At 38.3% G+C, this 15,410-nt stretch overlaps 1 protein-coding gene across 3 annotated transcripts in view; it reads left to right on the plus strand.

Moving 5' to 3' along the window:
* The first annotated feature begins 1,749 nt into the window (after positions 1-1,749).
* MINDY3 (MINDY lysine 48 deubiquitinase 3) overlaps positions 1,750-15,410 on the plus strand; it is a 45,346-nt gene continuing 31,685 nt past the window's right edge. Inside the window, exons 1-5 of one of the 3 annotated variants that reach the window (XM_059477326.1) lie at positions 1,750-1,945; positions 8,529-8,608; positions 9,733-9,790; positions 10,227-10,400; positions 13,930-13,981. In XM_059477326.1, the coding sequence (XP_059333309.1) occupies positions 1,849-1,945; positions 8,529-8,608; positions 9,733-9,790; positions 10,227-10,400; positions 13,930-13,981 (461 nt within the window). In that variant the 5' untranslated portion in view covers positions 1,750-1,848. Of the gene's footprint in view, positions 1,946-5,134; positions 5,178-6,786; positions 6,921-8,528; positions 8,609-9,732; positions 9,791-10,226; positions 10,401-13,929; positions 13,982-15,410 lie in introns of those variants that run through there. The other 2 variants (XM_059477316.1, XM_059477334.1) reach the window with 2 other exon arrangements.

Raw genomic sequence — 15,410 nt, forward strand, 5'->3', positions numbered from 1 at the left:
AACCATGACAATACAATTTTTTTTCCCAACGACAAGCCCAGGAATGTGGAAAGCTGGCCTAAAACTTGCACTTCTTTCCTCTGCCTTGCAAAGCCTTCCTATCAATGGATACAGTCTGAAATTTGTTGAGCTGACTTAGACTTGCACCATGGCACCGTCTTGATGATTCATTTTCTGAAAAATTTCACATGTATATACAATAACATACTTTAAAATAAATGTACTTGGGTATTTTCCTCCTGCTCATGGGATGTTTACAATTTCAAGTCTGGTATACCTCGTATTAAACTCGAAGTACTGCAAAAAATTTTGCTTTTTACTGCACTATTGATCTGAAAGACACAAAACCTAGCAACATAATGGCCTTTGTTAAAGTATGTACAGAACTCAATTTTGTTGTCATGATGCCTTTAATTCTAATTAGATTCTTTCTCATTGTTTGAAGTTCTTTCTTTATGCTAAAAATCAAGAAGTGTCAATTATAATTGCATTGTTTATTCACAGAATCCATTCTGATAATCAATATTGAAGAAAATTGATGAGTTGCCAGTAATTACTCAGAAAATGCTTAACTGTGCATATACTTGAAAACGTTTGAAAATCAGAAGTACAACCACCCCATCTTCTGATCAATTTGTGCTATGACATGTCAGAAAACTCAGAAACATGTTTGATATTGTGATTTTCATATTTAATTCAGAATGATTACACATGTAAAAGCCTCAATATGCACTCAATATAAAAGCACCAAGTGTATGATGAAAGACAAGGAACTACTGGAGAGAGTCCAGTGGTGGGCCACACAAATGATAAATGGATTGAAGCATCTCTTGTACAAGGAGGGACTGCTGGAACTGGGCCTACTCAGTCTAGAGAAGAGTGAAAGGGAATTTAATCAATGCATATAAATGAGGTATAAATACCTCAAAAGTGGGTGCCAAGAGGGTGGTGCCAGGCTCTTTTCAGTGGTGCCCAGTGACAAGATGAGGAGCATTAGCCATAAACTAAAACACAGAAAGTTCCACCTCAACATGAATTACAATTTTTTTACAATGGGGGTGGCAGAGCACTGGCACAGGCTGCCCAGGGAGGTCATGAATTCTTCCACTGAAGACATTCAAAACCCACATGGAAATGGTCCTATCACAGGCTCCAGGTGACTCTGCCTTAGAAAGGGCTTGGGCAAGTTGATGTGGAGATTGTCAAAGGGGATTTTCAGATTAGATTATTGGAAAAATCTTTTTCACCATTACGGTGCTCAGGCATTGGAACAGATTGCCCAGGGCGGTGGTGGAATCAGCATGCCCTTAGCGTTTAACAGGGGTGTGGGTCCGGCGCTTGGTGATGTGGTTTAGGGGTGACAGGGGCACTGCTGGGTGATGGCTGGACTTGATCTCGTAAAGGTCTCTTCCAACGCCGACGATTCCATGATTCTCTAATTCTATCTCCAGAGCTCCCTTCCAACCCTACCGATACAGCAATTGTTTAAGAAAGTGGGCACAACACAGCAGCTCCATTTCGGTTGCACACCGCAGGAAGGATTCCAAGTGCGAACAACAACAGTTTCATCTCGGAACGTTCAAGTGGAAAGGCGGCTGCCTGCAGCAGCAGCTCCATCCCGGATTTGTCACAGCACTGCCCAGCCCCACACGCCCCCGGGCCCGCGGAAGCACCAGGGCCTGCTGGGGAAGCGGAAGGGCCGCCCCGCCCCGCCCCGCCCCGCCCCGCCCGGCCCGGCCCGGCCCGGCCCCGCCCGCGCGGCCCCGCCCCCGCCTCGCCTGCGCAGGGGCCGCCGGAGCCGCCGGAGCCGCTGCGCCCTCCCGGCGCCGGGGCCGCCGCCGCCCCGCCATGTCCGAGGCGGGCCAGGAGCTCGTCCACCTGGTGTGGGGCAAGAAGGCCGGGCCCCGCGGGCTGGCCGACACCATCTTCTGCCGCTGGGCGCAAGGTACCTGCGTGCGCCGTGCCCCGCCGCCCTTCCCGCCCCGCTGCCCGCCGGGCTCACCGCAGCCCCGGCCGCCCCCCGCGCTGGGGCCCGGGTGCCTGAGGGGCGCCGTGCCCTGGGCGCTGCTCCTGTGCCTGTGCCCGCGCTGGCCCACGCGGGAAAATGATGCAGCAGCTTCCCTTGCTAAATCATTATTTTTGTTTTTTGCAGCATAATCGTCTTTATCCTCACATCTCCACAGGAACTTAGAATTGTGTAGAAAAGGATCTGAATTTATTAAATATAACAACAGCGTCTCCTGTCGTGATTTTGCATAGCTCGTGGAAACGAACATAAGTTGTGCTGTGGTTTTGGTTTTTTTTTGTGAATATGTGAGTCACAAATAGCAGAAGCGGGGCCAAACTTGGGACAGAGACCCACAGATTTGTTTTTTGAATTGGTTATTTGGCCGTGGAAGCAGGTGCATGCCAGTACTAGGACATGCCAGAGATAAAGCGCCGGTAACGCTGGAATGTGTGGTATTTTTAAAGGTGTTTTTTTGGTGTTTAGGTTGTACAGCCAATGCAGGGTTTCTGCTTGATGGAAGCTTGTTGGTGATCCTTAAAAGTGCAATTGCAATGCTTACCTGTAAGAATTATATGCAAGGATTCAGTGTGTGTACCTGTCCCGGCTGAAAGAAGGGAATAGTAGCCTTCTCTATAACTTACTGGGGACTTTGAGGAATTCTAGTAATGATTCATGTTCATGATAAAACTGTTGATTCCTGGACAAAATTCGTAAGCGATAGTGGAATTTATAGATTAAAAAATGTGTCCAGGTCTCAGGTTAAGGTTGCTTGAAACTTAGTTTCTTAGTGTTCTCTGTTTGTTTTTTTTTTTTTTACAAGGGTGTTGTCATTTACATAGTTTCAGTAGATTTGGGAGCTGCGTAGCTGCTCCTCACTGCTGGACACAGTGTATTACCAGGCTCATATTTTTTTCCCTATGTTTATCTCTCTTCAGATAAGTCAGTGATAAACATTAGGGAAAAAAGCCAAATTCTGATCTAGAATTTAAGCAGGCACAGCAAAGCCATTGCTTCTCCTAACAAAATTGCTTACTGAAATGTAATGACTTTCTGAAATATCTGTTAAGTTTTGGTAATGTTGCGGTTTCAGTACAAAGTGTGTACAAAGTCAGAAAAGAAGAACTGGTGTTAGAAAGTTTAAATATTTCTTTCACTGGTAATGTTGGATTGCCACAATTGAAGTTTTTAAGATAGTTTGTGTGACAAATTTCAGCAGTTTCAAAATTTACTGAAATGTGTGTTATAATGCATTGTGCATGTGGTGGACCGAGAGTTTAATGGAAAAGGTCTCTGGAGTTCTTGGTGGCTTCTGCAATGGAGCTATTTCCAGTCTGTCTGTAGGGAAAGTCCTATGACTAGAATGTGTAGTGCATCTGTCCCCTTCTCTATATCCCTCTCAGTATAATCAATTTTGTGTAGCAAAACCCCGTGACATTAAGTTAGACTGTTTGGAGGTCTTGTGCTGAGAATCAAAACAGCCAATTCCAGTTCACTTACCTTCTGTAGCTGCATAATACTTTCACCCAGCTTTCAGTTTCTGTTTTGTTGATAAAGTTCTGCAGCATTTACTTGCTGCAAAGGAGGCCCATCAACACTGACTCATCAAGATTTAAAAGGAAAAAAACAACAAACAAATATATGAAGCTTTATTGTTTCCAAAGACTTTAAAGTTTAAAAGATAGATCCTGTTCCACACAAAAAGTGCTGAAAGCATCAAACAACTAATTTGGTGTTGGATTTTTTGTTTTTATTTATTTTGATTGTAGTGCCAGCATGGCATTTATTTTGGATACTTGCTAAGCATCATCTGATCCTTTCTCAAACGCTTTGGAAGCTGAGAGCTATGATTTTCATTTGGAAAGAAAAGCAGGCAGTTGGGAGGGTGTTGGGGAACCTAAGACTGATAGCTGTCAGTTTTTGAGTGAAGGCAGCACATTCCAGGAATCCAGTTATGCACCAGACTCCTTGACCATCATACTCGTTTGGAGATGGGATGGTTTGCCAGCAGTTGGAGAACTGACCCAGCTCATGTGGATGTGCTGCTGGAAGTTAGTGGCAGTAATTCCCTCAGGCTTCTGCATTGGCAACTTGAAGTATATTGGTTTTATTCTGGACTAAAAGGCATGGCTGTAAAATTGGTGTGAGGGTTTTCATGTGGAGTTCTTTACAGAATTTTTGTCTTTATGATTGCAGCAGAATTTGCAGTTTGAACCTTGTGGATTCCATTTACCAGAATCTTGAAAGCAGACACAGGAATGTAGTGCAAAGCTTCAGTCTGCTCTTTGGTGTTTCCTGGCATGGATGTGAGGACTTGGGAAGGAGCTGAGAAGATGACTGAACCCTAAAGGAGTATACCTATGTTATGAGTAAATTCCTCCATTGACCCAAGGGACAAATTTCATGCATAGAACTGTTCTTCAGATCATCCCCCAGGCATGAGACATCATGGCCATCCAATATAAGTGTCTGGCAGGCTTGCACAGAGCATCCTTTCTGAATTACATAAGCTGTGTTCTCACTGGTCTTCAGAAAGAAAGATCTAGAATGGTCTTCTATACAAGAAGCATTTAACTGCAGAAGTATAGTGGGAAGTACAGTTTGTGTATTTGGCTAACATACAGTGTAGAAGGGTCAATTTTGTCTGCATTCTTTTCTAGCTTCCTGTGGCCCAGTTTAGTGGCAGCCTACCAGGTAGTTTGTATACATTCCTCAGTCTCTTTCTGGACTTCCTATCTCTTTATTCACAACCCATTCAGTGGAGTTTTGTTGTGGTATTGCTGTAGTAAATTCTCCTTTGTTTATGTGGGCAGAAAAATGTTTTTTGTTTGTTGGGGGTTTTTCTCCCCACATAAAATTTCAGAAGTTTCATTTTACTGCAAAGATACACTTGCAAAACCCAAAGCCACAAGCAAAATATGTATCATTCTATTCCCAGTGCTAAAGAAAGAGTGCAACATTAAGATGTGTTGTAAACCTCATGTTTGGGTGATAATGTGTTATTCCAGTGTTTCTGTCAGGCTGTTCTTGTATCCCTAAAGAGAAAAAGAAATGCACTTCCATGGTGAGAGGTGGCTGAAGTCACTTGGTTTGTTCAGCTTGGAGGAGAGGAGACTGAGAGGAAACTTCATTGTGGCCTTCAACATGCACACAAGGGGAACTGAAGGGACAGGTACTGATCTCTTTACTGTTGTGAGCAGTGACAGGACTTGAGAAAACAGTGTGCAGTTGATTCAGAGGAGGTTTAGGTTGGGTATCAGGGAAAGGTTTCAATAACCAGAGGGTGGTTGAGCACTGGAATGGGCTCTGCAGGTAAGTGCTCACAGCAGCAAGCCTGACAGAGTTAAGGAGCCTTTGGACAGCACTGCCAGGCACACGGTGTGACTCTTGGGGTGACATGTGCAGGAACAGGAGTTGGACTTGATGATCCTTGTGGTTCCCTTCCAACTCAACATATGCTGTGATTCTAGGACAAAAAGTGGATAGTGCAGTGTCTTTACAGGTAGATTGAATCAGCAAGGGTTTTTCTGACGTGGTTACTATTGCATGCTCTTGACTAATTCCCTTGTCTCTTTCATTTAGGTAAAACTGGGTTTTGTACAGAGTGAAAATACTGAAGAGACACAGCATCCTTTGTGAAATGATAGTTATATCTATGGTGTCCTGGGTGGAAAAAAAGGTTTTTTAGAAATAGGCTGGTAATAAAAAGATACAGGAAAGTGGTGGAGTAGTCATGGTAGAAGAATGAATTGGTTTTGTAGTACTTTGGACCATGATGTGGCATATTAGATGAAGGACAGGAGTGGTTAAGTAAGTCATAGACTAATTTTGGTAAACTGTACATAGAAGAGAATTAGATACAACAAAGAAATATGGACCTTCATAAATGCCAAATGGGGAAATAAGGAGAATAAAACTTTGTGTTGTGTGATTGTGGTGGACAAAGGATATAAAGACAGATTTCTCAGTGTCATTACTCAAAATATTGGGCGATGCACTGGCTACCAACAGGAGTCTAGATCCACTTCATCTCTCTGCCACACTGCCTCAAAAGGTTAAAGCAGCAGAGCAGTAGTAATGTTGAAAAAATTGAGTCAATGCAGCCTTTAATAAGGTTTTAAATTGCATGGAAGATATATGATAATGGCATTATTTTATGTTTCTTGCAGGGAAATGATGCTAATTATACTAATGGATGAAAGCAGACAGATAACTTAAAAAAAAAATTTTGGCTGCATTACATCTTTTTTCTTTTTGAAATTTTATCTTGAGTGAAAAGAGCTGTATGATAGATATGAAAATTTGAGAGAAAGCAGAAGTTACTCTGGATTGGAGATGCTCATCTTGGTACCTTAAAGGGTGGCCAGGCCATTCTTACAAATCATAAGGAAGAGTGTAGGGTTGATGAGTGCTTGCAGATTGCCCAAAATGTGACTGTTGTGGAGGGTTAAAAAGGTGAGCGGGTGTGGTTTCAGGCTGAGGTTGAACCCAGCTGGAGTTTGGAATTCTGATTTCTGAAATTTTACCTGAGCTGACTTCCAATTCTGTAGAACTTTTTTAAAAGAGCAAGACCATGCTGACTGAAGCTCATTTTTTTTTGCTTAATAGCTTTTAGAATCTTAGTATTTATTAAGCATTAAGCAGCATTTAAGTAATAAGAAGTGTTTCCTTGGGTGTTTTATGTGTTTTGCCTGTGGTTGTATTCTGTGAAATTCTGTGTGATACCGACTTTACGTTGTCTGTCTCAGATTTGTATTCATTCTGGTAGGTCACTTGATGTTCTTTATTTTTAGGAGGCAATTTTGAAAAACAGGGCAGGGTTAAGCTGAGACAGTTCATGCCTTCTATAAGAAGCCTGAAGAATGTGAAGCAAATTCAAGATTTCTTAAGTGTGGTTTAGTGGCACCACACCCAAGTATGTTGTTTTTCTGCAGAAATAAATCATTAAAACAACTAAAAAAGCTCTCTTGTTGAAGTGTGCTTAGATAGCATGCAGTAATGCTTCAAAGCAGAGGAGGACTCACCTTTTAATATTCTAAGCCTGCACAAACCAATTCAGAAAGTTGAAAGGACTGATGATATTTCTTGGTAGGGCACGTTAACAGGGCAGTGAAATGGCATCACTGCAAGCTTTGCTCCAAGTAGGAATTAATGGAGCTTCATTGCTACATCAGGTGATGCCAGATCTAAGTATGTAGGCTTGACATAGGCCCCTAGGTGTTGGAAATAAAATACATCTTTGTAATGCACATGTGATTAAAAATAACCTGGAGCCTTTGATCAGATGCAGCAGAATCCCCATGGCTACCCTGATCCTTTTTAAAACAAACAATTCACACTGTTGTGGAACATCTACTATTCTGTGATGAAGTATGGCATACAAAATATGCAGTTGTTCTATCTCTTACTGCTTGAGAGGATGTACTTGCCATGCTGTACTGTGGGGGGGATGCATTTCCTCAGTTCAAATTCACATCCAGAGCTTAGAATGCTTTTGTAATGGCAGCATGTAATCCCGCAGAATTGGGAAGAGGAGAAATTGTGGGGAAGTAGCATTGAACTTCGTTTCTGCTGAGACTGACACTGTCAGTCCATGACAAGATGCATGTGTGTCCCCTTTCTGCCTGCCCCCACTTGCTGACTGCAGTTGCATGGTTTCTAGATTGCAGTGAACTAGAATGACTTTGGCACAATCTTATCATTCCTTAAAAGGATAATGCAAAACACCTCTTGCTCTAAATTGCCGTGTGTCAGCTTCATCAAGGTAATTGCATGTGCGTTTATCAATGAGTAATGAAAGATATGAATCACCTCTCTTAAAGACAAGTTTAAGGGCAAGGTGGTAGTGAAACAATTTTGCTCTAATTGCTCCAGTATTTGCTTTATTATCTGACTTTAAGATAATTCTGAAATACAAATTATTAATACAAAGCATTAAAGCTGGGGGAGGAAAATTGGTGATGTTGCATCTCAGTAAATGGAGTGTATCTTCTGTAAAAGAACACCATTAAGAGGTCTGATTCAGGGGTTGCAAGTGAATATTTAAACTGCTCAGCATATTTCACTCTTAATAGGATGTGCTGATAGGTCAAAAATGAGATCAGTGGGAGGCATACTGTGCCATTCATCAGGAATAGAAGTGTATTATATATGTTCAGTGAAGGTTCCAAGATATATTTTCATATGTAGACAAAATAATACACAAATTTTAATTTATTGATAAGAAATAAACTATAATAAAATAAAAACCATGGTTTAAGTTAGAAATTCTTTTGTTTAAAACCCCAGCTGGTGGACCTTTGTGGTCATGATTTAATTGCAGATATAAATAATTAATGTCTCTCCTTTCAGCTGTACTTGTGACTTTTTTGCTTCAGATAGTTTAACCATATGCAGTTACATTATCAAGGAAACAAAACCCCAATTTTTAAAGGTGAATAAATCAGGTGTCATTTCTGTTAGGGAAGGAGTATACATACTTGTTTATATAGTTCATTAAATAAAATCCTTTTTCATTTGACAGGATTTGTTTTTAGTGACTCTGAATCAACTGCATTAGAACAATTTGAAGGTGGCCCTTGTGCAGTGATAGCACCTGTACAGGTAAGATGCCTTTACTGGTTTAAAATCAGTGAGCCCAAAATTTGTTCTTTATATATTTGGAACTAAAATAAATATATATATATAAAATAAATATGAAAAATAAATTGCAGATCAGTTGTATTTTGATTTCATAATTAAAGTATGGAGGAGGCAAAATCTCTGTAAAAAGGCAGGGATGAGCATGGGCTGATTTTGAACTATAATTTTGCAGAAGGACATTTGTTTGAGGAAATGTAGCAGGCTGATCCAATCAGAAGTAACTTCAAAATCAGGAATGCATTGTAAAGGGGAGGAGGAAAAGATCAGATACAAATATAATTCTAATCCTGTCACATCTCTTGAATTCCCTGCCTTTAAGGGTAATGTCTGTGTCACAGTGTCTGCTATTTTTTTGTAATTCTGTATTAGAAATACTTGAAGTGGTTGATTTTCCCATCTAACAACGTTTGCTTAAAAAAAATCTGTTAAAAAATATCTGTAATGGGAGGACAAGGTGAGCATGTCAGGAAAGCAGTGAAAGTTGAACCAGCTGTTTCTGAGGTGCTACAAATACCTGAAATGGCAAGACTCTGCTTCATGAAATTTCTTCTTTCATTGTTCCTTCTCTGTAACTCAGAGATTTTTTTTTGTTGTTTTTTAATTGTATTACATTAGCACTGATGGTAAAACAAAGCAGGGATATGGAGATGCACAGGATTGCTTTAACCTGATCTGGAGGTTATTATTTGCAATGGGTAAAAGAGGTGGGCTCGTTAACTACTAAAGGGATTTGTGTTAGTGACTAGATATGTCTTGTACTACTGATCAGTTATACTGGAAAATATTTGTGCCTCCATTCCTGCAGTCCTGTGAGTCAGGAGGTGTCTGTGCCAATATGCACTTTGTCTATTTGAAGTGTACTTGAGGTTCAAACCCAGTGGTGTTGGATGTAGTTATGAGGCCACCTTTGTAGCTGGTTTGATGGGGAAAAGTCAGTAAATAGGGCAGGCTCAGGGTCTTGTTCTGAATGGTAAGCAACTTGAAACTCTTTTAAAAACATGCAAAAATGCTTTGGTGCTTGTGACAAAATGCAAAAGGCAATGTTGTCTTGTATTTTAATAATATTTTATTCTTTGGTAACAAAGGCATTCCTTTTGAAGAGGCTTTTTACCAGTGAAAAGTCTACTTGGAGAGACTGTCCAGGTACTGAGACCCTTTTTTATCCCCCCTCATTATTCTTCCATTTTATTTATTTGTAAAGCATGTATTAGTTAAAAACCTTAAAATATTTCACACTTTGTTGTTTGTTTGTGTTCCTCCATATTTTATGTATGTTACGTGCTTCAGAACTCCTATTTGTGAGGTCTATGCTGGTGCTTAATACTTCTGTGTTTTAGAAATATTTAATTGAAATTTGTTATTAAGAAAGGGAATGAGTTATAAATTCTATAAAACCACATTTTTCTAAAGACAGCCTTATAATCTTTGATCCAGTGTAGTCAAAGAGCAATTAACATTAGTAATTAATGAGATAAAAGTAATAATTATTTAGGTAGCATTAATGTATAAAAAATACTGGTAGGTTATATATGGCAGTTGTTCTCAGCAATCAGACTCATGTAGGTTTCTGATCTTTCAGAAGAGGAGCAGAAGAACCTTCTCTGCCATACATTATGTGATATTTTGGAAATGGCTTGCTCTGATAATTCTGAGTCATACTGTCTGGCAACATGGATAAGAGGAAAAACAACTGAAGAAACTGCTAGTATTTCTGAAAGTCCTGCAGAATCTAGTCATCAAGAGGAGCAACCTTGTAAGATGTATTTCTATGCTAAATTACCCATCTTTTAGTGAAGTATTACATGGTTTTAAGGACCACTGCTCTTTTATTAATTCACAGATTGTGGGTTTGCCTTTGTGATTCCATAAGCAAAAGACAAAATTTTTGTCTGTTGTAATTAGAGGTGTTCATCCTTTTTGTTGAAAGCAATGTGGTGTCTGATCACTGCAGTTCTAACATACATGTTTCTTTAGAATTTCAGCAATTTCCATAATCTTCAATTTTATTTTATAATTTACTGGGACCTGATACATCTTTAATTTTGAAACATCTACATGCTTCTTAACACTGGAAGAATACTTGTCACTCGTTGCTTTAGAAGAATTTTGTAGAAAATTCTCCAATGCTCTATTGATTCTAAATTATTCTGGATCCTCTCTTATGGAGTAGTAGCCTTTTTCCGTTTGTCTGTGCAGTACCAAACAATTTAAATCACCTTCTGGTAAATTACCTAAATTTTTTTGTAGTTTGGAATTTTTCAGTTACCTGCTTTTTGCAATTGTCTTGCTTCATGAGTTACTGACATCAAGGGTCCAGGAGACAACATCTGTTGCACTAGGATGAGGCATCCAGTCATATCTAACTACTGCAGAGTCAGTGACATGGAAAGTTTGTCTGTGCACACATGATCAGAGAGTTGTATTTATTAATCTTTAAACAGGAAAGACCTAATGTGCTAAAAGATAAGCTGCTTTTTCTTTGTTTTTGTTCACAATTTGTGCCTTAAGAAGTATGAAAATCCCTTCACATGAGAGCATATTGCTTATAGAGGTGCTATCTTTTGATGGAAGAAATATGTTACTCAGCAGTTTGTGGCATACCTACAAAGCAGGAATTGTACAAATAGATTTATTGTGCACAGCTAGTTATAGCAATTTGTGGTGCTGGAGCTCTTTATGAGTTGTCTTCATCTGCTTCTAGCAAGTGCTCCCTGTGCTTTAGAAGGCTCAAGCAATAATAATTAAAATGATATTTAATTGGAAAAACAGATGGTCAGTGCACAAGAGCTCCAAGGTGAGCATTTCTTAAAGCAATAAAAAATATTATACAGAAGGTTTTATCTGCAACTTTTCTATTTTATCCTTTGCAAGATAAGGCAGTTGCAATCTGAAATTCTGGGGTTTTTTTTCTTTTTTGTTAGCTGTCTCTGAAGCTCTTGCCAGTGATAGGAAGTTTGTGTTCTACATAAAGTGAAGCAGAGACTAGTTATCTACAGGATATTACTGTCCTGGTTTTTAATGTATTGCTTGATTCCAAAGAACTTTTAACTGTAGATGATGTTCAACAGTGTTTTTAAACACACACTCAAGTTAATAATTACTCTCAACACTGACACTTATGAACTAATCCATTCTCTTACATAACTACATTTTTCATGTTTCCGTGCAAATCTTCAAGTTCTGCCTGACTTGTCCTTAATAACATGGAATGTGCTCAAGGAAGACCAGATACATTTCCCATGTACAGCATGCTTATGTCATGGGCCATGTTGGTCTCTTTCATTGTTTCTATTCTAAATTCCCTGCTAGACACTGAATGCACCTCTCCTCTGTAGAGCGTTTTACCTTCTATGTGTGATGCTGTATTCCTACCAATTTAAGATATGTTAGGTTTGAGCTTTTTTCCCTTCCTCTGTCCTGCTATTTACCTGTAAACCATCTTCTTAACCTGGTTAAGGGTGGGACAAAGATGATGAGGAGAGGATATTATGAGTAATGCAAAGTTGTGTAACTGCTAGTGCAAAGGAATACATTTATTTCTTGCTTGGCTGGTGTACTCAATAAAAATAGAAACTGGCATTCTCATAGTTGATTGGAGTTAAGGGATGAGTTGGGTGAGCAGGGACTATTACAGACACAGTTCCATATGGCAGGCTGTTTGAGAATTGGATATGGGATATGTTTATAATAAAGCCATGAAATATGCTTAGACACAGCATGATAGAGTATCATTTTAAAGAATTTCTAAACAATTGTATTTCTCATACATCTCATGTTCTCTTGCTGTTTGTTCTGTTTCGTTCCACTAAGCCCTGTCTTTATTTAGCATTGTTTGGGTTATGTATAGCTCTACTTCTCTTTAGAAGTTCTACTTATTTCCCTTTATTTCAAATAGTAATTATCTTAGCATTTTACTCTGTTCTTTAGTAACAGAATGAAACTGCCTGTCATCCTGCTCTGTGAACAAAAGGTGGATTCGAGCACACTTACTGAATGCAATAGCATTTTTCATCTGCTTTTGTGGTGTATAGCAGTCACTTGTTGGCCATGTGTTGGCTTTAGTAGTGCAAGTTCCCAGGTTCAAAGATTGCTTTATATGAGTTAGTCCCTCTAACCTTGTGCTTACAAAAACATGTGTTCTTCAAGCAAGGTTAGTTTTCTGCAATTTAGCATTTTCTGCAGTTTAGATTCATTGTTTCATATTTTATAAAAATGTCTTTAAAATACATTCTTTTAAGTCCAGTTTTACTCTTGGTAATCTAAGCAATTCCTTGTAGTTATTCAAATGACACAAACTAAAATTCTTAAGACTGCTGCTGTTCTATTTCTTAAGTAGAAAATGAAAGTATTCTGTTGCTTGACAATCAGTTGTATTTGCATGTAGAGCAAATTAAGTACATCTTTCAAAATACAATCAGAATAGGCATAAAATGCCTTTTGGGGAATTCTGGTGTGGAAAATTGATCAGTGGTACTAGCCCTAATGGCTTCACATCTTAACTGAGTTGTACGCAGCCACATTCTGTAGCTCGGTGATCAGGCATTGTTTCAATACTCAGCATCAAGTGGTATCTATCAGAAAGCAGATCTGTCTGTTTTGTTTTTTGTCTCTACTAGCAGAAAGATAAAGTAAAGGTATAAAGCCTGTGTTGAACTTGGGAAGACACTAATGCTGTATTTTTTTATGTCCTGGATGCACACTAATTTGAAAGGCTGTTTATCCATTATTGAAAAAAAACAACAAGAACTTACTTGAAAACAGATTATGTAACACTGTTTAGAATAATTCTACTTTTTTGTTTGTAATAAATAAGCGTTAAGGGGAAAAAAAGAACTAAATTTCAGTAACAGAAGTGTCTATTCAAAGAAAAAAATACAGCTTACCTACACTGATAAAATGATCCAAATAATCATGCTTGCTTTTCTAGGAAATAGTACTTCTTGTTGACCTGCAAAATTATATCTATAGTATGCATATGCTTGGTGACTTTGTAACAGCCACATTTTGTACAAAATCAACAGCTCAGTATATGACAAATATTTCCAGCATGCCAGTGGCTTTGTGCTTTTAATAAATTGATTAATCCAAATAGAAATGTTCTCACTAATTTGTATGGTGGAATCTTAATGTTGCAGTAAATTAATTTATACTAATGAGTTAAATTTAAAAGTCAGGAGAGGATTAAAAATATAATTAGAGCTTGAAAGTATTCTAGCTTGCTGTGTGTATCTTGTGTCATTTTTTTGCCATGTGTAGTGCTGAAAAGTGTCTCTTGTGTATAGCTGCCTTGGCTGTCGAAGAGCTTGGCTTTGAGCGATTTCATGCATTAATTCAGTAAGTAATATGTTGGAACATTTAAAATGCAATATTTTGAAGTTACACTAATACTCACAGGCCTGAAAGGGGTATGCTGAGGAGCTTTTTGTGTGTTACTCATCAGGATAAACTTGGATTTCAAGTTTTGGTTTGGGGGGTTTTGTGTTTTTTCTTTCATTTTATGTGGAATATTTTAAATGGACATTTAAATGGAACATTTTAAGTGGAATATCATTTTGAGCATAAGTATTAGGCTTTAAAATAAAACTGGAGCAATGTAATGTGATAAATTGGCTAGATAGTTTATGCATTTCAAGTTTATGAACATAGGGTTCTGGGGATCTAATCAAGATTACTATTTAAGTTAAAGATGTTATTCCTCAATAATTATATAATGTCATCAGTACTTTTTCCTGATTTGAGATGTCATAAGAAGTATTTTTTTTTAAATGTTTCATACTTTAAACATAGTTCTTTTTTGGGGTCTAAACCCAGAGTTCACAGTTCTAGTGAGTTTATATTTAAAGGTAACTGCCTTTTATTTTCATAGCGAACAGTTAGATGAATATTATGCAAATCAATCCCCAAAGAGTAGATAAAGAGCAGCAGAATTCCAAAAAACACCTGAGATGGAAAATGTGGCTAATTAGAACTGAAATAACCACAGCTCATTTTACCAGTAGTAATTATAGTTTATTTTTTAAACCCATTGTCATATAAGGAAATAAGAACAAGGAAAATATAAAATTTGTATAACCTTAGCTGATCAAAACACTAATTTCTTGCCCTTCCTCCTCCCCTCCTGCTCAGCCTTTCAGTCTTTGGACTTGTGGTACCAAATTAAATTTTTTCTGTCATTCTCCTTGGAATCAGTGCTCTGGCATTTGCCTTTAGACATCAGGTGGATTTCAGAACTGGCATTACCTTGCATACCTTGTATGCCATGTGTACTCTACTGATGAAGAAAGGATGTTTAGAAATCAAGTATTAGCCAGAGTAAACCCATCTGTGGATATATTTTTGTAGATCTTTGTTTCTTTTTTAAACAAAGCTTACTAAAAGTGTGCAAGAAATCAGAAAAAAAATAATGTACTGTTTGTGTAAGCTAAGCAAAGACTATGATCTAGTTTGAATTATTCAAACTAATGTTTGTGTTCTGAAATGTAATATTTAGCTCTAACTACCCAAGGAATTGCAAGTGTGTTGTTTCACTGGGATATTGGTGAATTCCTTCCTTTCCTCAGTTTTTATTTCAGTTTTTTTCCTTTTTAAACATATGATCACATGGTGTTACCTTATCATCCAGGCAGTCACCATATTATGCAATAAGATAATATCCCAAATGTCAGTGTACCACTGTTCAATGTTTTGAACTATTTACTTTTTCCAAAGCTAGTATCTAACAAAGTCAAATTCTTATGGGAAATGAAATAATTGCTTCAAAATC

This window comes from Ammospiza nelsoni, chromosome 1 (assembly GCF_027579445.1).
Source record: "Ammospiza nelsoni isolate bAmmNel1 chromosome 1, bAmmNel1.pri, whole genome shotgun sequence".
Taxonomy (NCBI): domain Eukaryota; kingdom Metazoa; phylum Chordata; class Aves; order Passeriformes; family Passerellidae; genus Ammospiza; species Ammospiza nelsoni.